This window comes from Coregonus lavaretus (assembly GCF_964263955.1).
Source record: "Coregonus lavaretus genome assembly, contig: HAP1_SCAFFOLD_347, whole genome shotgun sequence".
Lineage (NCBI taxonomy): Eukaryota > Metazoa > Chordata > Actinopteri > Salmoniformes > Salmonidae > Coregonus > Coregonus lavaretus.
In genome coordinates, this window is record NW_028162446.1 from 174277 (window position 1) to 197831 (window position 23555).

The 23555-nt window shown below is 43.5% G+C and overlaps 1 protein-coding gene across 1 annotated transcript; it reads right to left on the reverse strand.

Annotated features, from left to right (window-relative positions):
* Positions 1 to 567: 567 nt before the first annotated feature.
* Positions 568 to 23222, reverse strand: LOC311119238 (PHD finger protein 3-like). The gene is made up of 19 exons (XM_084193963.1): positions 22981 to 23222; positions 22343 to 22427; positions 21605 to 21867; positions 21334 to 21465; positions 18508 to 19894; positions 18150 to 18297; positions 17720 to 17863; positions 17058 to 17112; positions 16679 to 16802; positions 12898 to 13054; positions 12513 to 12629; positions 11298 to 11426; positions 10657 to 10813; positions 10169 to 10424; positions 9682 to 9829; positions 7513 to 7602; positions 6890 to 7085; positions 3071 to 3472; positions 568 to 2927 (listed from the first exon to the last, which is right to left on the reverse strand). Exons 3-19 carry the CDS (start codon positions 21840 to 21842, stop codon positions 1498 to 1500), a joined length of 5310 nt encoding a protein of 1769 aa, XP_084050089.1. The 5' UTR covers positions 21843 to 21867; positions 22343 to 22427; positions 22981 to 23222; the 3' UTR covers positions 568 to 1497.
* Positions 23223 to 23555: the final 333 nt, after the last annotated feature.

Genomic DNA, 23555 nt, shown 5'->3' on the forward strand with positions numbered 1-23555 from the left:
TAGATGGTTTATACACTGAGTATACCAAACATTAAGAACACCTTCCTAATATTGAGTTGCACCCCTCCCTTTTTCCCCTCAGAACAGCCTCAGCTCGTCGGGACATGGACTCTACAAGTTGTCGAAAGCGTTCCACAGGGATGCTGGCCCCATGTTAACTCCAATGCTTCCCAAAGTTGTGTCAAGTTGGCTGGTTGTCCTTTGGGTGGTGGACCATTCTTTATACACACGGGAAACTGTTGAGTGTGAAAAACCCAGCAGCATTGCAGTTCTTGACACACTCAAACCAGTGTGCCTGGCACCTACTACCATACCCCGTTCAAAGGCACTTAAATATTTTGTCTTGCCCATTCACCCTCTGAATGGCACACCCGTCTCCTCCCCTTCATCTACACTGATTGAAGTGACATCAATAAGGAATCATCGCTTTCACCTAGATTCACCTGGCCAGTCATGGTATGTCATGGAAAGAGCAGGTGTTCTTAATGTTTTGTATACTTAGTGTAAGTCTTTCTTTGATTAGAATATACATTCCTCCCTTAAAGAGGACCTCTTTCTTCTCAACAATAAAAAGATCACCTTTATTACCAGCTGTACATGAACACAGTGCAGAAGGCACAATTGATTTTCTAATGTACATGACAAGCCAAAATGTACATAGACGATAATTGTCGATAGAAATAATGAATAGAAAAAAAACATTTTCTGTATAGTAGTTGTAAAAAAATAAAAATGGAAAAACCAGAACAAGAGAAGCTGCTTTAATTCAAATGTTTTTTTGTTTTCTGCTACTCAAATGGTTAGTTAGTTCTCTCTCCCCGCTGTATTACATTCATGTCAAACTGCTGAAGTCGCCAGAGCTTTCCCTCCATCTCTACTCCAACAGTCCATCTGGGTAGGCCTGTTATTGTGTTTCATGCTATAGAAAACATTCAAGTAATAGTTCAGCGATTTGACATATTAAGATTTGTTTCCTTACCCTGAAAGCCGTCTATGGACAAGGGGAGTGCCTACAATCCACACTATTAGCATTTGGGGATCATTTCCTTGTCTAAGTAAATCTCCCCTGTTTCATGTGTTACATTTCATGTCCAAATCATTGCTGCCTCCTTGTCCATAGACTGCTTTAAAAGGTATGGAAACATTTCTAAAATCATTGAACTATCCCTTTAACCACTTGTGATCCATATCAGAGCACATAATGCTCAGTGCACCAAGTCACAATGTGACGCGCAGAATACAGAAATATACAATAAAATTAACACTTAAAAAACGGGAGATTTTCAAAACTTGAAATTTCACCTCAAAGCCTTATCGGTTGGTTTTTAAGAAAGCAGATTTCTGAATGTGTGTTAATAATCCTACTGAAAGTTTTGACCTCTACTGTATTGTAAATAGGACTGTGTTAAAAAGAACATATATAAAAGGGACAGTGGCACTAAAACTGTTGTGGGGTAGACTGTCTCAGGGTGGGTAGGGGTAGTACAGAAAAACTCATTAGTGACTGTCTTTGGAACTTCTCCTGGATTTCTCATAATCAGAGTCTCTCCTGCTGTGTTTGTGATGGTTCCCGTGGTCACCGTCGCTATGGTGCCGTTCTTTCCTCCTGTCACCGTGGCGCTCGTCTTTAGAGTGGTGCCGGCTCCCTCTGTGGTGAGAAGAAGAGTCTTTACTCCGGTCTCTCTCTCTGCTCCGGCTTCTATCCCGTTTCTTTCCCCTCTCCCGGCTGTGGTTCCGGCTCTTCTCTCCGTGACGGGACTCACTGTGGTTCCGGTGACGGTACTGGTCCCTGTCCTCCTTCTTGTGGCCCGACCCGGGCTGCCTGTCCCAGGGGTCGCTGTACAGAAGCCTCTCTGCTGCCCCCTTCTGGTCCTCTTTGGCAGCGGCGGATGGGGGCAGGTTCAGGTTGGGATTGGACGACTCAGCGGAGGCAAACCTCTGAGGGTCACCACCGTAAGCTAACGGTAGCCCCCCAGGAAAAGAGTTGGGAGACGTGGGACCGGGACCGGGACCAGGTTGAGCCCACTGTGTGATTCCAGCGTGATTCTGCATCTGAGGTGGTGGGTACATCATAGGTGGTGGGGGGCCAGTAGGGTAGCTGAAGTTGGTGGGTAGCTGGGGCGGGTGCTGGAAAGGTGGCGGTGCGGTGTTACCGAAGGGGGGGATAGGTGGTGGTGGCTGGTACTGGAAGTCTACAGGAGGTCCTCCAGTCTGGGGGGGGATAGGACCATAGGGACCAGCCTGTAGTGGGCCATGGTCTGGAGGTGGGGGGTGTCTGTAGTGGTGGGAAGGGTATCCGTGTTGAGCTGCCATAGGACGATACTTCCTGGTGGTTAGAACAGGTACTGGTTGGGGGTGATCCTGTGATCCTGCTGATTGGACAGCAGTTGGTTCTTCAGTCATATTGGAATACGCAGAGCTTTTCTTCAGGATTCCACTTAGAAGGGGTTTCGGTGTGGTGACAATTTCCTCGACAGAAGTGTTGGATGTGGCTGTAGGACACAAGAGAGTGGGCATCTCTTCTTTGGATTTGTCCTTTTCGCACAACGCCAAATCTCCTTTGTTTGGCAAGACGTCACTGTTGGGATCTGTGGAGAGGCTGGCCAGGAACGACTCCGTCGAGACGTCTGGAGGTTTGTCTTTCAGAGAGACTGACGGGCCACGGTAAGCCACACCCTCCTCTTCTTTCGCTAACGCGTTGTTGTTAGCGGTAGGCATTTCAGCCAGGCTGGAAGACACAGGCTCCTCTGCTTTGACCAGTTTGGGTTCCCTCTTCTTAATGACAAAACCAGTCTGTCTGTGAGCACCAGCGGTGGGACTCTTAATGGTGGTGGAGCTTCCTGAAGTGGTGGCTGCTCCTCCGTCAGCCTTGGAGGCCTGTGGACCCGGGGGCTCTCGACCGTCATCACCCAGCAGTGGAGGGTTACCTGGGAAAAGAAGGAGCAAGCCGAAACATAAGGTGTGGTTTAAAGACATGTTGCTATTATGAGTTGAAAGAAAAATAAACACAAAAGCTTCAATTGCAAATGGTGTTCAAGTGAGTGCAGGCCTTTTTTGTGTTTCGGTTTACCTGAGAAGTCCGGCAGGGGCAGAAGCTCTCCGCCCCAACTACGCAACACCCCCGGAAGGAAACGTAGTGGTTGGTACCCCTCTTCAGTATCTTCACCTTCAGCTTTCTCAGAGAAGTCTGTACTAGACTGTTCTGCTGTGACCACTTCCTCAGCTGTGTTCAGCAATGGTATCTCTTCTCTGTCCCTTTCTTTTGTACTTGGAGCACACAGAGAGGAGATGTAAGAGTCCTCCTCCTGGGTAACTTCTTGGTCCTTTACGGTGACGGTAGTAGTCGTCGTCTCGGGTTTGCTCTCCGGTATGAACCTGGCCGTTTCATTGATGTCCACGGGCAGGAAGTCACGTTTAGGCCTCTGGCGGATGATCAGGCCCAGCAGGAGGTTGGGGCGGTTGTTTTCCAGTCCTGTTAAACAGCAACACCGATGAAAAGCAGAGTTAAAAATTGTTGAAGTAAATATAATGAAATCATAAATTAAATACATTAAAACAAATTTTATAAATGAAATATTGGTTGGCCACACCCATGTATTATTTAGACAGTCCATTCAGAATAGATTCTTATTTGCAAAGACAACCTAATAACATCAAAGGAAAAGCACAATTAAAAGTAGGCAAAGTAAATGTTTTTAGATAAAGCATCATGATTATCATTGTGAGTGAGTATTGCGCATATTCCATCAAAAAGGTAAATGGGGTCATGAAACATCATGGGTCGGTTTCCCAGACCCAGATTATTAGCGAGAGCAGGGATGGCCAAACCTTTTGGCTCCAGGGCCACACCGGGATTTCCAAATTCAACAGAGGGCTGCACATTTTTTGGGAGACCAATTGTCAAAATCTATTTGTGGGCCAGAAAAAGGGCAGTTATTTTAAAATATATAAGTACATTATAATTTCTACATACTTTATCTACTTTTAGATGTTCACGTGTGGCCAGGAGTGTTTAAAATATATATATATTAAAATATATTTTTCTTTTTATTTACTCAAACCTCTCGCGGACCGGATTAAATGGGTTTACTAGCCGGACCCATAGTTTGCCCAGCCCTGAGCTAGAAGCTTCATAAAAACGAAATTGTTTTAAGTGAGAAGTAGGCATTGGTCCGAAGCTGAAGAATTAAGAATTCACGAGCACCACAATGCCTACTCCACCCATGCTCTACCAAGGTTTTCCAGCACACAGCTTTGACCTACTACAGTAGCTATGTTGGTCTATTGTACTTCAAACTATGTATATGCAGGTTGCTTGGTATTCAAACCTTCTCAAACAGCCTGGGTGGAGTAGACATTGTGGTGCTCGTGAATTTCCTTTATTTTCGGCTTCAGACCAATGCCTACTACGAGTTGCTCAACGCGGTGTTAGAACGTTAGGCTTCGGCTGAAAAATATGTTAGCATTGTCAGAAATGCTACAAAAAGGTAGCACATCGTTGGTTCTTAAATGGACAGAAATGGGCACGTGAGAGTGTCTTGGAATGGCCTAGTCAAAGCCCAGACCTCAATCCAATTGAGAATCTGTGGTATAACTTCAAAGATTGCTGTACACCAGCGGAACCCATCCAACTTGAAGGAGCTGGAGCAGTTTTGCCTTGAATAATGGGCAAAAATCCCAGTAGCTAGATGTGCCAAGCTTATAGAGACATATTTTGCATCTTCAAAGTGGTAGGCATGTTGTGTAAATCAAATGATACAAACCCCCCAAAAAATCTATTTTAATTCCAGGTTGTAAGGCAACAAAATAGGAAAAATGCCAAGGGGTGGTGAATACTTTCGCAAGCCACTGTAGTACATCGTTGGTTCTTAAATGGACAGAAATGGGCAGGTGAGAGCGATAAATTATAAAATGTAACACAAACTGCTGCACCTACACTGCCTTCAAAAAGTATTCACACCCCTTTACTTTTTCCACATTTTGTTGTGTTACTGGCGGAGATGTTTTCGTCACTGGCCTACACACAATACCCCATAATGTCAAAGTGGAATTATGTTTTTCAAAATGTTTAGAAATTAATTAAAAATGAAATGTCAACAACTATTCAACCCCTTTGTTATGGCAAGCCTAAATAGGTTCAGGAGTAAAAATGTACTTAACAAGTCACATAATAAGTTGTATGGACTCACTCTGTGTGCAATAATAATGTTTAACATGATTTTTGAATGACTACCTCATCTCTGTACCGCACACATACAATTATATGTAACGTCTCTGTCGAGCAATGAATTTCAAACAGATTTACATTTAATTTTAGATTAAACCACAAAGACCAAGGAGGTTTTCCAATGCCTCGTAAAGAAGGGAACCTATTGGTAGAGGAGTTAAGCATGGTGACGTTATTAATTACACTTTGGATGGTGTATCAATACACCCAGTCACTACAAAGATACAGGCGTCCTTCCTAACTCAGTTACTGGAGAGGAAGGAAACCGCTCAGGGATTTCACCATGAGGCCAATGGTGACTTTAAAACAGTTACATAGTTTAATGGCTGTGATAGGAGAAAACTAAGGATGGATCAACAACATTGTAGTTACTCCACAATACTAACCTAATTGACAGAGTGAAAAGAAGGAAGCCTGTACAGAATAAAAATATTCCAATACATGCAACAAGGCACTAAAGTAATACTATAAAAAATTTGGCAAAGCAATTAACTTTACATCCTGAATACAAATCCAATACCACACATTACTGAATACCACTCTCCATATTTTCAAGCATAGTGGTGGCTGCGTCATGTTATGGGTATGCTTGTAATTGTTAAGGACTGGGGAGTTTTTCAGGATAAAAAAAGAAACGTAATGGAGCTAAGCACAGGCAAAATCCTAGAGGAAAACCTGGTTCAGTCTGTTTCCACAAGACACTGGGAGATGAATTCACCTTTCAGCAGGACAATAACCTAAAACACAACACCAAATATACACTAGAGTTGATTACCAAAAACTTTAAAAGAAGACAGTGAATGTTCCTAAGAGGTCGAGTTACAGTTTTGGCAAGACCTGAAAATGGTTCTCTAGCAATGATCAACAACCAATTTGACAGAGCTTGAAAAATTTGAAAAGAATAATGGGCAAATTTTGTACAATCCAGGTGTGGAAAGCTCTTAGATTTACCCAGAAAGACTCGCAGCGGTAGTTGCTGCCAAAGGTGCTTCTACAAAGTATTGACTCAGGGGTGTAAATACTTATGTAAATGATATTTCTGTATTTCATTAGCAAAAATGTTGAAAAACATGTTTTCATTATGGGGTATTGTGTGTAGATGGATGAGACTAAATATTTTGAATAAATTTTGAAATTCAGGCTGTAACAACAAAATGTGGAATAAGTCAAGGGATATGAACACTTTCTGAAGGCACTGTCCAAACTTAGTCAATCCTACATTTTTTAAGCCCAACGGTCACTTTATGGACGCTATAGTCTCAATTTAATCCGACGTCTAGAATTTGAACGGCACAAAAATATACTCTAAAAAACGCCATTGCTAACGACCCTGTTAATGATCCGGTATGTGGTTCTCGGTAACGGCCGATGACCAAAGGCGGGGAGTGTGTTGTGTGCCTGCAATCAAGTTGATTTGCACATTTTCATCGACATTGATGTCATATTGAAATTACCATCGAGCCCCCACAATAATTATTGGACTAGATAGAGCTTTCAACAGAGACTCTTGAGCGTTTCAGTCTAGGAGTAGGCTTGATCTGGATCTGGGAAACCAGTACCAGATTAACCCAAGATATATTATTTGTTTATTAGGATCTCTTTTAGCCAATGAAAGTATATTATTCCAATATACAGTAAGTAGAGAGAGTTGTTGGTTGTTACCTGGGCCGTCAAAGGGAACCAGTTGGTGTGGGACTTTCTCAATGGCGCCCAAGGGGATGAGATACATGTCTTTGACTTGTTTCAGGTTGTTGGCGACCACGCCGAAGCGTTTACGGCTACTGAAGTAGGCATAGAGCAGAGTGTAGTGGATCTCATCCTCGTCGGTCTCAGGGGAAAAACGAATCAAACACACCTCCTAAAAGAAAAAAGACCAAAATAATGAGGAAGGAAATTATATTTAACTCAGTTCATTTAATTGTATAATTTTTTTTTAACCTTTATTTAACCAGTGAGTTAAGAACAAATTCTTATTTACAATGACTGACTTAAGTGTCAGGGACCATGTACAATTAAAACAAATCTCAGATGAAATTTGATGCATTGTACCCCAGACATAGCTACTATTCATCTCCAGTTCAGGCACAGATTGTCTTGGAAAGATTAATATGCTTTTAAAATGTAAATGTATGCACGCAAGACTACATCGCTTTGGATAAAAGTGTCTGCTAAATGGAATATTACATTTGTATATCATCATTATACTTGCTCTCTTGGGTCTAGGCCAGGTTACTGTAAAAACTATGACAACTTCTGATGTATAAATTTCAAGCAGGTGAACGTACCTTTGTTCCAGTGGCTCTGATCTTGTCCAGGTAGTCCCATACGATCTGTGGGGAGATCCTCCCACCCACCTGGAAACTCTCCGGTAGATCCTGATAACAGGGATTATCACCATGAGCATTTCATCCGATTATTATTATCCGATTGTATTGGGGGTGGGGGGGGGGATGCACCGATGACAACCCTGGGGATAACACGCTAAAGCAATTCCACTTGTTTCCAACGTGATCCCCCATTCAAAGGGTAGGAAGAAAGACTCTTTACTCACCAAAGTAACAACACAGTGTAGTCAAAGACTTAGTAACTTAGTTGCAGTCATGATCTGGTTACCTATAACTATAAAACGTTTTTTTTTAAACATATTTATTAACTTATTCCGGATATCTTCGGAACTACCCACAATGCACTATTTCTCAACGTTTTATGGAGGACCTACTCTGTGCTACAGAGTTTGTATGCTAGCTCGGTAAGCCACAACTCATGCTCTTCACAGACTTTGTGGCGGTGTTATGAAGAACATGTCAGTGTGTTATCTAGTGGGAACCTGTAAGCACTGCAGGCTCTGGTGCCTTCTTGCCGTGGGCTCAAAACTAAAGAGAAAAATCATACCTGCTTGCTCTAATTATGTAACGGTGGTACCTCATCTGTTCTCCTTTTCGGCATGTTCTCTGTGAAGTAGGCTACAGGAGTTTAACTTTTTCCACCTTGGCTTAGTGCTAGCGCGCTAGCTAACTGACATCTGGAATCTATCTATTTGGGATTTTTCTCACTATAGCTATTGGATTTTCCCTGACACTTACCATCATGTAAGTCTCTGCTCTTTTGATCTTTGGTTATGTTCTAACTGGTCTCCAGTAGTTGGGCTCTAACATGCCGACCATAGCCGTTGCTGGTTGGCTAGGCTAATAGCTAACGTTTGTTGGCTAAATAGCTAACGTTAGCTGGCTGGTTAGCTTGCTGCCTAAGATAGCTATATGCAGTTAACTCTTTGATATATTTAGTTAGATGGCTTTATGTACATTGCCTTCAGAAAGTATTCACACCCCTTTACTTTCTCCACATGTTGTTACTGCCTGAATTTAAAATGGATTAAATGGACACACACACACACACACACACACTACCCCATAATGTCAAAGTGGAATTATGTTTTAGGAAATTTTTACAAATGTATTCCAACATCTACTGGTGATTTTACAACAGTTAAGAGTTTAATGGATGTGATAGGAGAAAACTGAGGGTGGATCAACCACACTGTAGTTATGCCACAATACTAACCTAATTGACAGAGTAAAAAGGAGGAAGCCTGTACAGAATAAAACATATTCCAAAACATGCATCCTGTTTGCAATAAGGCACTAAAGTAAACCTGCAAAAAATGTGGGAAAGAAATTAACTTTATGTCCTGAATACAAAGCGTTATGTTTGGGGCAAATCCAACACAACACTGAGTGCCACTCTTCATATTTTCAAGCATGGTGGTGGCTGCATCAGGTTATGGGTACGCTTGTCATCGGCAAGGACTAGGGAGTTCTTTAGGATAAAAATAACCGGAATAGAGCTGCTTTCCAACAGTAGGCTGGTAGGGATAATGTTAGCAGGCTAGTTAATTTGTAACAATACATGCATAAAGTATTTGCTTGTAAGTTGGCTGAAAATTACTTTGAAACCAGTGATCATAAGTGCAAACTATTTGGTTTAATTTGAAGTTATATACATTTGAAGTTATTTCTGTTGTAGTTTACATTATAGGGAATAGGCTGGCTTGCCAGGTTCTCTGTATCACACCCTGGAAAAATATTTTCCCACATGACTTCGGCATTCTGATCGGTTTTATGTAATAACTCCAAAAATAGAAAAGTGAGGTGTAACTTTGCATTGGGATTGCATTCTCGTGCGTATCCTAATGCAAATCCATATGCTATCTACCCTTCAACTTGATAGTTTGTTGAGTTGTTAATATAAATGGCATTTACAAAAGAAAAAGGCATTCCATAACTAGAAAATCGAAATGCTGTGTTGGTAACACTTTAGCACTTTAATGAATAAGCATTAAGAAGATTTATAAAACAATTAATTATTAAAGTATTTAACGCATTACATTTAATTAAAGCATTACAAAATATATATATGCATTATACAAATGAATAAACATTTATAAGTGGTTTTACCTCTGTGAGGTGGTCCAGGACTCCTGATACAGGGAAGGCTTTAGTGAGGAGCTTGGCCACAGCAGGCATGTTAACCAGCCCTCTCCATAGTGACTGCAGGTTGGACAGGAAGGAAGCCTCGCCATCTCTGCCACTCATAGACACTGACCTGGAGGCCAGGAATACAAACACAACTTTAGAATAACCCTGCACTTAATTATGGGTTTATTGGTCATTTAATAATATTAATATACATTTTCTAAATACATTCAGAATGGTCGCGTAACTAACTCAACACCGCTTAACTTCGGATGTTATTTTTTTGTATGACAGAATTACATTGATAGCCTTTGTGATTCTATCACAAGGAGGAGAACGATGGAGGACAATATGGCCACTGTGCTAGTGCTTTGCCTGCTCTTTGGGCTGTAGGCCGGGTATACTGGAAAAGCACTAACATCTGCCGACTGACTGGATGGCTGGGTAATTGACCGATTGATCCACGTACCTCCCCTCGTAGTTGGAGAAGACTTTGGCGCTGAGGAGGCTCTCCTCTAGGACTTTGAGGTGAAGGTCGTCGTCCTTAGCAGACGAGGAGGAGGGTGTGTTCTCGGTCTGTCCCTCTGTAGAGGTGGAGGTAGTGGACGGTGTGTTCTTGGTCCCTCCCTCTGTAGAGGTGGAGGTAGTGGACCATCTCCTAACTACAGTAGTGGCCACTTTCACCACTTTGGTAGGAGCCTCCTCCACAGGTGGAGCCATACGACCTTCATGAATTACAATTCCATTAGTCCAATAGAAAACCACTGGTAAGACTTGACTTAAAGCCACAATCCTGAGTTTGTGGGGCTCATTCGCCGTGTTCACCTTTTCTCCCCGTCTAATCTATCTCCCCTCTACTTCCATTCTATCTGATCAAGCATCAACACATAATCTATAGTACTTCCACTATCCTTAAAAACCAAAACCAGAAACTGAAAGAACAGAATCAGAGCCTACCTGTGCAGATCTTGCATTTGAGGTCAAACAGGTGAGTCTTATGCAGACTGGTTGTATCTTGGAAAATATTGACGCTCTCTGTTGTTGTCGACGTCTTCTTCTCTTGGGGAACTTCCACGGGCTCCTCTGTCACTTTGGGAGCAGCCACAGGCTCTGGCTGGAAGAGTTCAAACACAACAACAGTGAAGAGTTCATAAGAAATGTATGGACACACTGGGTAAAATGTCAATTGTATTTCCTTGATTCCTCATTGTCCTCTCTGATGCGTGTTAAGGAGGCAAGGAGAGACGAGGGCGTGTTCATTTGAGTAAATACAATTGAGATTCACCCATAAATGATTAAAAAGGTATGAACTATTTCTTAGGAAGAGAACATGCTCAACTCTAAATCCTCTTGAACCAAAAATCCAGGTGGTCAATAAAAGGTGTTAGGAGCATATGCAGTGTGTGGGCCGTTCTGTTTATGTGTCCTACGTTTATAAGGATGTGCCTATGACTAGGGCCGTAATACAGTCACCGTAACAGCCCTACCTATGACCACTAACTTTTCTAGAAGCCAAAATATATCACAGAAAAGTGAGAAAAGGCCAGAACTCACTTGAATATGAAGCGGTGTGTTTCTCTACATCAGCTATGTCTTACCTCCGGCTCTGTGGCTTCTGGTGCCTTCCCAGACTCCTGGCTCTCGATCTCTATCTCTCCTTTGTGTGTGATCTTGGTGATGGGTCGCCTCTCCGCCTCTCTCTGCTCCTTCTCAATCATCTCAATTGCCTGGGGGGGGGGGGACAAGAACATATTGGTGAATGAATCTCATACATGGAAAGAGCAATGATCACACTCCCTTTAGGTGAAAGGTCCTTTATAGTTCAGGTCACACAAACCGTTTTAACTTGTCAACAATAAATCAATATGATTTGGTGTGATATGACTAAGTTTAATTTATAGGGAGGTGTGATCAACCAATGAGGTAAGCTACTCTCATTCTACAATGCCTTTTCTATTAACTGTTTTTAGGGCAGCTTTACCGGACATAGATTAAGCCTCGTCATGGACTGAAAAGGACATTCAATAGGGAATCTCCACTGAAAGGGTTATTTAGTCCAGAAGTAAACTTAATCTGTCTGGGAAACATGTCCTTAGAGTATTAGTCAAATACTTTGAAGGAGGACAGGCAGCGTGTTTCAGTGCTGAAGGAGGACAGGCAGTGTGTTTTAGTGTTGAAGGAGGGCAGGCAGTGTGTTTGAGTGTTGAAGAAGGACAGGCAGTGTGTTTCCGTGTTGAAGGAAGACAGGCAGTGTGTTTCAGTGTTGAAGGAAGACAGGCAGTGTGTTTCAGTGTTGAAGGAGGACAGGCAGTGTGTTTCAGTGTTGAAGGAGGGCAGGCAGTGTGTTTCAGTGTTGAAGGAAGACAGGCAGTGTGTTTCAGTGTTGAAGGAAGACAGGCAGTGTGTTTCAGTGTTGAAGGAGGACAGGCAGTGTGTTTCAGTGTTGAAGGAGGACAGGCAGTGTGTTTCAGTGTTGAAGGAGGACAGGCAGTGTGTTTCAGTGTTGAAGGAAGACAGGCAGTGTGTTTGAGTGTTGAAGGAGGGCAGGCAGTGTGTTTGAGTGTTGAAGGAGGGCAGGCAGTGTGTTTCAGTGTTGAAGTAGGACAGGCAGTGTGTTTCAGTGTTGAAGGAGGACAGGCAGTGTGTTTGAGTGTTGAAGGAGGACAGGCAGTGTGTGTTTCAGTGTTGAAGGAGGACAGGCAGTGTGTTTCAGTGTTGAAGGAGGACAGGCAGTGTGTTTCAGTGTTGAAGGAGGACAGGCAGTGTGTTTCAGTGTTGAAGGAGGACAGGCAGTGTGTTTCAGTGTTGCTTACGTGGCGATTCTCTCTTTGTCTCCATGCAGCCAGTTCCTTTGAGGCTAGTTCCTCGGGACTCATCCTTATCAAAGTGCCAGGAGAAATCTCTCCTTTCAGGACCCTCTTGAATAACACCTGAAATACACAAGTTATAAAGTCATTTATACCCAAGTTATAGTACCGGAGCTTGATATCTAGGTGAACTGATATCAAAATGTATTTTAGATTATGTTTGCGTTTTATACGTTTCATGTAGTTAACGTTCAAGCGTATCTCATTTCAAGACCAAGTACCTACTACAAGCTGTGAGAAAATCCAGTATAACATCCATACAATTGTGAGTAGTCAAAAAAATTCACGATTCAAGAGAATTCCTTGCATAGAAATTGTTAACATAACTTACATTGTTTTTGGTGTCTTTGAGGTTGAACATCAAGCTCCGGTACTTGCTCTTGTATTTGCAGTCTGTGTCTCTGTAGAACGCAAACAGCTCTCTCTCAGTCTTCTTAGCCACCTCAGCAGCCTTCTCTGGTGACGCCTGGAAATCAGACTCCTTCAGCCTGAGACAACGTAGGGCACAATAGAGGATTACACAGGATCACCACCATTCTCTACGGGAAGTATGTGGACACCCCTTCAAATTAGTGGATTTGGCTATTTCAGCCAAACCTGTTTCTGACAGGTGTTTAAAGTCAAGCACACACATTTCTGCCCTGCTAGAGCTGCCCTGGTCAACTGTAAGTGCTGTTATTGTGAAGTGGAAACGTCTAGGAGCAACAACAGCTCAGCCGCGAAGTGGTAGACCACACAAGCTCACAGAACGGGACCGCCGAGTGCTGAAGCACGTAAAAATCGTCTGTCCTCGGATGCAACACTCAATACCAAGTTCCAAACTGCCTCTGGAAGCAATGTCAGCACAAGAACTGTTCGTCGGGAGCTTCATGAAATGGGTATCCATGGCCGAGCAGCCACACCCAAGCTTAAGATTACCACGCACAATGCCAAGCGTCGGCTGGAGTGGTGTAAAGTTCGCCGCCATTGGACTCTGGAGCTGTGGAAACGCTTTCTCTGGAGTGATGAATCACGCTTCACCATCTGGTAGTCCGACAGAAGAATCTGGGTTTGGCGGATGCCAGGAGAACACTACCTGCCTGAATGAATAGTGCCAACTGTACAGTTGGGTGGAGGAGGAATAATGGTCTGGGGCTGTTTTTCATGGTTCGGGCTAGGCCCCTTAGTTCCAGTGAATGGAAATCTTAACGCTACAGCATACAATGACAGTCTAGACAATTCTGTGCTTCCAACTTTGTGGCAAAAGTTTGGGGAAGGCACTTTCCTGTTTCAGCATGACAATGCCCCATGCACAAAGCGAGGTCCATACAGAAATGGTTTGTCGAGATCGGTGTGGTAGGACTTGACAGGCCAGCACAGAGCCCTGACCTCAACCTCATCGAACACCTTTGGGATAAATTGGAACGCCGACTGCGAGTCAGGCCTAATCGCCCAACATCAGTGCCCGACCTCACTAAAGCTCTTGTGGCTGAATGGAAGTCCCTGCAGCAATGTTCCAACATCTAGTGGAAAGCCTTCCCAGAAGAGTGAAGGCTGTTAAAGCAGCAAAGGGGGGACCAACTCTATATTAATGCCCATGATTTTGGAATGAGATGTTTAACGAGCAGGTGTCCACATACTTTTGGCCATGTAGTGCATCATCCAACTGTTATAATGGTTATTAGACTAAACAGATTCCATCTGACCGTTATGTGTTTATAATGTTATGCTACTGTTATAACATGTTTAATTACCTCTTCAGGAGGATGTCCTTCAGGGTAAGGGTTATGCTACTGTTATAGCATGTTTAATTACCTCTTCAGGAGGATGTCCTTCAGGGTAAGGGTTATGTTACTGTTATAGCATGTTTAATTACCTCTTCAGGAGGATGTCCTTCAGGGTAAGGGTTATGCTACTGTTATAACATGTTTAATTACCTCTTCAGGAGGATGTCCTTCAGGGTAAGGGTTATGTTACTGTTATAGCATGTTTAATTACCTCTTCAGGAGGATGTCCTTCAGGGTAAGGGTTATGTTACTGTTATAACATGTTTAATTACCTCTTCAGGAGGATGTCCTTCAGGGTAAGGGTTATGTTACTGTTATAGCATGTTTAATTACCTCTTCAGGAGGATGTCCTTCAGGGTAAGGGTTATGCTACTGTTATAACATGTTTAATTACCTCTTCAGGAGGATGTCCTTCAGGGTAAGGGTTATGTTACTGTTATAGCATGTTTAATTACCTCTTCAGGAGGATGTCCTTCAGGGTAAGGGTTATGCTACTGTTATAACATGTTTAATTACCTCTTCAGGAGGATGTCCTTCAGGGTAAGGGTTATGTTACTGTTATAACATGTTTAATTACCTCTTCAGGAGGATGTCCTTCAGGGTAAGGGTTATGTTACTGTTATAACATGTTTAATTACCTCTTCAGGAGGATGTCCTTCAGGGTAAGGGTTATGCTACTGTTATAACATGTTTAATTACCTCTTCAGGAGGATGTCCTTCAGGGTAAGGGTTATGCTACTGTTATAACATGTTTAATTACCTCTTCAGGAGGATGTCCTTCAGGGTAAGGGTTATGCTACTGTTATAACATGTTTAATTACCTCTTCAGGAGGATGTCCTTCAGGGTAAGGGTTATGTTACTGTTATAGCATGTTTAATTACCTCTTCAGGAGGATGTCCTTCAGGGTAAGGGTTATGCTACTGTTATAACATGTTTAATTACCTCTTCAGGAGGATGTCCTTCAGGGTAAGGGTTATGTTACTGTTATAACATGTTTAATTACCTCTTCAGGAGGATGTCCTTCAGGGTAAGGGTTATGTTACTGTTATAACATGTTTAATTACCTCTTCAGGAGGATGTCCTTCAGGGTAAGGGTTATGCTACTGTTATAACATGTTTAATTACCTCTTCAGGAGGATGTCCTTCAGGGTAAGGGTTATGCTACTGTTATAACATGTTTAATTACCTCTTCAGGAGGATGTCCTTCAGGGTAAGGGTTATGCTACTGTTATAACATGTTTAATTACCTCTTCAGGAGGATGTCCTTCAGGGTAAGGGTTATGTTACTGTTATAGCATGTTTAATTACCTCTTCAGGAGGATGTCCTTCAGGGTAAGGGTTATGCTACTGTTATAACATGTTTAATTACCTCTTCAGGAGGATGTCCTTCAGGGTAAGGGTTATGTTACTGTTATAACATGTTTAATTACCTCTTCAGGAGGATGTCCTTCAGGGTAAGGGTTATGCTACTGTTATAACATGTTTAATTACCTCTTCAGGAGGATGTCCTTCAGGGTAAGGGTTATGCTACTGTTATAACATGTTTAATTACCTCTTCAGGAGGATGTCCTTCAGGGTAAGGGTTATGTTACTGTTATAACATGTTTAATTACCTCTTCAGGAGGATGTCCTTCAGGGTAAGGGTTATGCTACTGTTATAGCATGTTTAATTACCTCTTCAGGAGGATGTCCTTCAGGGTAAGGGTTATGCTACTGTCATAACATGTTTAATTACCTCTTCAGGAGGATGTCCTTCAGGGCAAGGGTTATGCTACTGTTATAACATGTTTAATTACCTCTTCAGGAGGATGTCCTTCAGGGTAAGGGTTATGTTACTGTTATAGCATGTTTAATTACCTCTTCAGGAGGATGTCCTTCAGGGTAAGGGTTATGCTACTGTTATAACATGTTTAATTACCTCTTCAGGAGGATGTCCTTCAGGGTAAGGGTTATGTTACTGTTATAACATGTTTAATTACCTCTTCAGGAGGATGTCCTTCAGGGTAAGGGTTATGTTACTGTTATAGCATGTTTAATTACCTCTTCAGGAGGATGTTCTTCAGGGTAAGGGTTATGTTACTGTTATAGCATGTTTAATTACCTCTTCAGGAGGATGTCCTTCAGGGTAAGGGTTATGCTACTGTTATAACATGTTTAATTACCTCTTCAGGAGGATGTCCTTCAGGGTAAGGGTTATGTTACTGTTATAGCATGTTTAATTACCTCTTCAGGAGGATGTCCTTCAGGGTAAGGGTTATGCTACTGTTATAGCATGTTTAATTACCTCTTCAGGAGGATGTCCTTCAGGGTAAGGGTTATGCTACTGTTATAACATGTTTAATTACCTCTTCAGGAGGATGTCCTTCAGAGCGTCACGGACGCTCCGTCTGATGTGGTCAACAGACACGGGTTTCTTAGAGGAGGAAGACGACACCTTGGGCCTCTTGGTCTCCTGTTTGACTGCCACTCCTAGCGGGACACAGCCACAGACAGTAGGAGACATCGCAGAGTAGGGCATGTTCATTAGGGCACCTTGTAGTAAAACATTTTGGAAAACGAAAACAAGCGTTTCTTATTGGACAAATTCAGATTCACCCTCCCGGTTTTGGCGTCCATTAACATCCCCTCCCCCTTTTCCAGTTTCATGCCTATTGAACACGACTCCTGTGAGGGACATGGACAGCAGAACGTAGAGGCACACTACACAACAACAGTAAAACACACCTGATTTCTGCGTTGAATCTTTGACTTCAGTTGACTGCCTTCTTTCCACAGAGTCCTATGTTACGGAGTGAGACACAGATGCAGAATATCTCCTCAGTGAGACTAAAAAAATAATCTTAGAAAGTCAATAGTACATTAAATGTTTGTTTTTCTTGGTGGGCAGGGGGTTGTGCATGATGGTACTGAAAACATAAGGACATTTAAAATGGTGGTTAAGACAGATGTTGAATAGAATCACCATGGTAACCTAACACCCTTCCTTCCATGTGTACACATGCAGGGAAGAGGACAACCAACCCTTGAGTAGTGCCAACACTGGCTTTCATACATATCAGCTGAATAAGCTGAAGAGGACAAAATCTGCATCACTACATTTCATCAATGGTAGGGCTTGTTGAAGATAATGTTACTAAAACATTTATTGGGTGTTACATTTAAGATTTTGACAACAGATAATATGCATATAAAGGTTTATCATCAAATCTCTTCTCATAGGATTTAATATCATAAATATGCACTGACCCGATGGTAATCCATTATGTTACAGATCCATTTATGATTATTATAATATTCTTATCCGGTATTCAGGCCTACATTAAATGTACAAAAATATATATATATTTAAAGCATTCAATGCAGACTACTAGCAGGGTGAACCTTACCTTTCTGAAGGGCCTGACTCCCCCGGAGGTGACAGGATGTGGGGACGGCTGTTTCTGCTTGGCGGCCATCTTGTTGTCCTGGGTCTCAGAGGGCTTCTGCTGTCCCTCTGTCCTGGCCTCCCCCTGCACAGCACCACCTGGCTCCTAATGAGGAGAAGAAGAAGATAAATAACATTAAAATGTTATTATTTAAATAAATAAATAAAATATATATATATATATATATATATATATATATATATATATATATATATATATTATTTTAGTCCTTTCAGGACACCATACATTAAAAATACATTAAAATCAAAGCGCAAGTTAAAATAAACTTTGAGCTAGTGCAACTTAAAATCAATTCACAGACCTTGCAGCACTTCAGAGAAATATACTCCCTTCTCCATTAAAAAGTCCATTAAAATCTAAACCCACAGACCTTGGTGTTGGTGTACTGGTGCTTGGCGCAGCACTTCAGACAGAGATACTCCTGGTCCTCCTCCTCCATCTGCTTCACCTTGGCCAGGTCCAGACCCGCACAGTCCCCATGGAACCAGTCATCACAGTGCCCACAGCCCACCATGAACCTGAACAGAACAAAAACACACAGATACACAAAACAAACCTATGTTTAGAAGAACACGAGCTCACTTCCCAGGGAATATTCTACATGTTCCATTGTTGTAATTTAGCCTAAGATGTAACAACTTAGTAATAACAGGTTTACAATGTTGCATAAGTACTACATTTTCTATTCAACTCTCATCACTTTGGTATGCAAAGAACACTAGTCTTACTTGTTACTATGAGGTTTCTTGCACAACCCACAGTTCTTGTTTGGATCCCACACAACGGTCTCACTGTTTGCGGGTTCCTTCTCTGGTCCCTTCCCAGATTCTTTATCCTGTTCTTCCTCGCTGGTTTCCTTCTTCACGACGGCAGGAGCGTTGTCGGGGATGAAGAGCTGTGGTTCCTCCACGGAGATGCTTCTGCTGACGTTCCTGCTTCTCTGTTTCTGAAGAGACTTGTCTGGCTTCTTCACTTTAGGTTCGTCTTCCTCCTCCTCCTCCGATGTCTCCTTCTGAGGATTGGCAGGTTTACATGGTGTCCATCCAAACTGGGGTTGTGGTTGGGCTTCGGCCACGTGAGCGTTGGACGGTTTGGTTGTAGTCGTCGTCCCTTGCGACATACCAGGAGGACGCTTTCCAGACGGCAGTGTTTTTTTGACCGGACCGCCGCGGCCCATGTCAGGTAATCTCTGCTTTAGTTTCACAGGACGTCCGTCTTGCGTCCTCTGAATCTTAGGGCCGGGTTGAGCTGGGTTAAATTCACCTGGCCTTTTCAAGGACATGATGACTTGCTTGGCTTTCATTTCGTCCATATTGTACATTTTGCCTCTCTGATGGAGCTTCTTCCCCAGGGCGTGTTGTTGGGTTCCTTTGGGCCCCTTACCTATGCTGCTTGGTCGACCAGCTACCAGGTGCTTGTTCTTAGCAGAGGACAGTGCTGACAGCTTCGGCTTGGGTTGCTGCTCTTTGGCTGGATTATTAGCGGTAGGAACTTTGCTGTTTGGCAGGTGCTGCCGCGCTGCCTTCTTGCTACTGGCATCTTTCCTCACCCCCGCTGGATCATGCTTCTGAGAATCGCTTTGGTCGTCGAGTTTGGTCTCGGCCGAGCAAGAATCTCCTAGAAGCGCCCCGTTGGAGGCCTGAACGTCATTGGGGTTCACGTAAGGTCCTAGCCCTAGGGGCAAGTCGTCAGCACAGTACTTCACCAAGAGCTGAGCAGCACCCACACCCCCTCCACTCCCTGGCGTGGGATTCTGTATGTGTAACGGTTCCTCTTGCACCATCGTGTATTCCATCCCCTCACCGTACAGCGAACCATCCTCATAACAGGCGTCGGTGTTTTCAGTTGATGTGAAAGCAGTAAAAGAGGGTCCCGGGAGAAGCTCGATTTTGAAACCCCCGAAAGTGACCGTCAACCTCTGTAACACGACGACGGGGTTCATCGACGATCCCAAGTCAAGGTGGTTGATATTCACCCTGCCGCCACCCAGGTAAAGCTCTCTCCTTAACTCGTCAGCAGTAGTTATCTTCTCACTCAGAGTGGACTTCTTTCTAGGTCTCCCAGGTTTTCCCGGGGGCTTTTTGTTGTTGGAAGACCCTCTGCCTGCACTTCGCTCTGGAATGTAAAAGATGGAAACTGGAGCGTCACGCACTGACGATTCTCATTTGACAATATAAACGAAGCAATACGGCTGACAAAGTTAATTTAAAACTATGCACAACAACAACTTTTCATACTAGGAAAATGAAGGGGTGGGTGGGGAAGTACCATGAATTTGCATGGCTTTGTATTTTGTGTTAATCACAGTAATGCTCCCGGTTTAGTCCTATATACATAAAGTCCTCTCCCCACCAGAGACCAAGGTTCAATCCCTGCTCTAACCCTTCACTGTTTCTCCCACCTGCCCGTCTCCCCGCTCCAACCCTTCAAACTGTTTCTCCCACCTGCCTGTCTCCCCGCTCCAACGCGTTACGGTTTCTCCCACCTGCCTGTCTCCCCGCTCCAACCCGTTACGGTTTCTCCCACCTGCCCGTCTCCCCGCTCCAACCCTTCAAACTGTTTCTCCCACCTGCCCGTCTCCCCGCTCCAACCCTTCAAACTGTTTCTCCCACCTGCCCGTCTCCCCGCTCCAACCCTTCAAACTGTTTCTCCCACCTGCCTGTCTCCCCGCTCCAACCCTTCAAATTGTTTCTCCCACCTGGCTGTCTCCCCGCTCCAACCCTTCACTGTTTCTCCCACCCGCCTCCCCATTCCCACCCTTTACTGTTTCTCCCACCTGCCTGTAAATTTTGTCATTTAGCAGACGCTCTTATCCAGAGCGACTTACAGTTAGTGCATACATTATTTTTCATACTGGCCCCCCGTGGGAATCGAACCCACAACCCTGGCGTTGCAAACGCCATGCTCTACCAACTGAGCTACATTCCTGCCGGCCATTCCCTCCCCTAACCTGGACGACGCTGGACCAATTGTGCGCCGCCCCATGGGTCTCCCGGTCGCGGCCGGCTACATCAGAGCCTGGATACGAACCAGGATCTCTAATGGCACAGCTAGCACTGCGATGCAGTGCCTTAGACCACTGCGCCACTCGGGAGGTAGTCTCCTGTCTCCCCACCTGCCTGTCACGTCATAACCGTGCAAAAAATATATATATCTCCCGAGTGGCGCAGTGGTCTAAGGCACTGCATCGCAGTGCTAGCTGTGCCACTAGCGATCCTGGTTCGAATCCAGGCTCTGTCGTAGCCGGCCGTGACCGGGAGACCCATGTGGCGGCGCACAATTGGCCCAGCGTCGTCCAGCGTCGTCCAGGGTAGGGGAGGGAATGGCCGGCAGGGATGTAGCTCAGTTGATAGAGCATGGCGTTTGCAACGCCAGGGTTGTGGGTTTGATTCCCACAGGGGGTATGAATTTTTTTATATAATGTATGCACTAACTGTAAGTCGCTCTGGATAAGAGCTCTGCTAAATTACTAAAATGTAATGTAAATGTAAATATATATATACACTCTCCTTTAAAAAACTAAAAAACAAATGTAAAACGGAAATGTTGTTAACCTGGCGTAACTCCTAATGCGTATTTCCTGGGTCTGCCAACAGACCGTTTGACTTGCGGAGTCTCTGTACCAGCCAACCCACCACCAGGGGTACCGAGGATACCCTCTGTTGCACCAACATCAATATCTGCAACTACAGGGGGAGAGGAGAAGATGAGAGATTACATAATAACTTAGATTTATTTTACAAGCATTAACAAACATCAGTAGTTACAAATTGTGGTTTCTTTAAACACGGTCTTACAAAATCATTCTATCTAGACTACAAATACCTGTTGCTCCGGCGATCTGGAAGTTGGCGTCTTCATTATCTAAGATATTGAAGTGTGAACTTGCAGATCCAAACATGGGATCTTTATCACTTAGCATGTTCCTCAGTGAGTCTCCCAGTTGGTCGACACCTGTTCCAAAGTCATTACTTGCTTCACATTCCAAGTTCTGGCCTATCAGTAAGGAGTCATCCAACTGGTCACTTGGAATCAAATGGTTGAAAGTGTCCACTACATCCATGAATGCTGTTCTCTTCCTGTCAGCTCTGCAGGAATAAGAGGATAGGATATTAATAACATAGGATACAGTACAGACAACAGAGATGGTTCAGATTCAGAACAATCTATTTCAATCTTCAGTCACTCCATAACAAATAGGCCTCCCTAGACAGAGACAGACAGGAGTCAACAGCCATGTAGGAGAGATAGCTAGTACATTCACTTTCATGACATTTCTAAAAACAGTTCCTGTGCAGCAACTGCAAAATTGACTAGCTAAAGTTAGCTATCATTATTCAATAACAATCCATGGTGGATGACACTGGACATGTGTTGGACATTTAGTGCAGACAAGAGTAGCTGAAAGAGTAGATAGCTACTGAATAAGCAATAGCTAATGGGGATCCTAATAAACGAAAAAATATTTAAGGAGAACGTCAGTTAGTTAGGCTACCTTACTAAATTATATGACGTTGCTAGCTAGGTAGCTAGCAAATTAAAGAGAAATTAGCTAATACTTACGGTCAGGACTGACAGCTCCAGATAACTTCATTACAGGACTGCAAACACAATGTGTTTAGCTCCGTTTATGATACCTAGAAAGAGTCTAAAAACATAACTTTCATCAGAGTGGCAGGAATCAGATGCAGACAGGTGCACTAGCTAGTCAGTTAAAGATAGGCTAGGGGTCGTTAGCAGCTAGCTACTTCCAGTTAGCATAACAATCCAGCAATGCAGCTAACTAGCATACTTTAGCGTAACTTACCGAGGGCGAGGATATACATGCATGCATTTGCGCCAAAACTACTTTATCTTTATGATTAGCTTGTTGATGTTAGCAATGGATGCATATGTGCCATATGCAAGGTTGCATTCGTTGCAAAGTTAGCTAGGCAACTCCTGTAACTGCAGCTAAACATATTGGCTAACCAGTTACTGTAGCTAGCTAACTTAGCTAGCTGACAAACAAGCTCGTGCAGGCCTGACTGTGACAGCGACATGATAAGCTTTACTTAAAAGCACCATTCCCATAACGAAGTACTTAGCTACTTAGTTGTACAACCACAGAATACATGTAGCTAGTTAAGCATGCTCAACACAAATCATAGCCTGTAGAAATAGACTCGTTCAAAAATAAATAGGGAAGCTAACAATGTTACATGTTAGTTAGTTGGCTATCCAGCGGCGAGGAACATGATAGGCCGCGAGTTTGTTTGTAGCCTGCAGCAAGCTAGCAAATTCAGCACTGATCACGCCCCCCAATTCGTCTCATTGGACGCCTCCACTGAGGACGTTTCAATATTCACAGCGACAGAAACGTATAATGGCATTTACATTTCTCTGCGGTGTCAACGCCAGTGCATTCCCGAGCGATTCTAGTAGCTTTACACACTAGACTTCCTCGCTACGCACCGCCGCCATTCTCCCCTGCAAAGCTACTCCAAAGATGGTTATAAGTAACCCAAGATAGACCACAGCCTGTCGTTTCCAATGGGAACAAATGAGTCATAGTGGGCAGAACCAAGAACGAGCTAGCGAGATCCAATTGGCTCGTTGTAGCACACATTTCCATATTTCCGTTAGAGAACCCCTACTCTGTGAAGTGCGCGTGTGCAAAAGCTAAATTCGCCCTTGCACTCCTTCTAAACAACGCAATTTGTAGAAACTTTGACAAAGGGTAAAGTCTACAACTTAGTCTACTCTGTTCGTAACAGATTCTAGTTTTGGGAACAGA

Bases quoted from the DNA above. Each gene is read 5' to 3' on its own strand.
- LOC311119238 (XM_084193963.1), bottom strand. From the start codon at position 21,842: ATGGATGTAGTGGACACTTTCAACCATTTGATTCCAAGTGACCAGTTG. The intron at 10,814-11,297 runs GTAAGACATAGC...GAACTCTTCCAG, and splicing joins CAGAAGCCACAGAGCCGGAG to CCAGAGCCTGTGGCTGCTCC. The intron at 9,830-10,168 runs GTACGTGGATCA...CCTGGCCTCCAG, and splicing joins TTCTCCAACTACGAGGGGAG to GTCAGTGTCTATGAGTGGCA.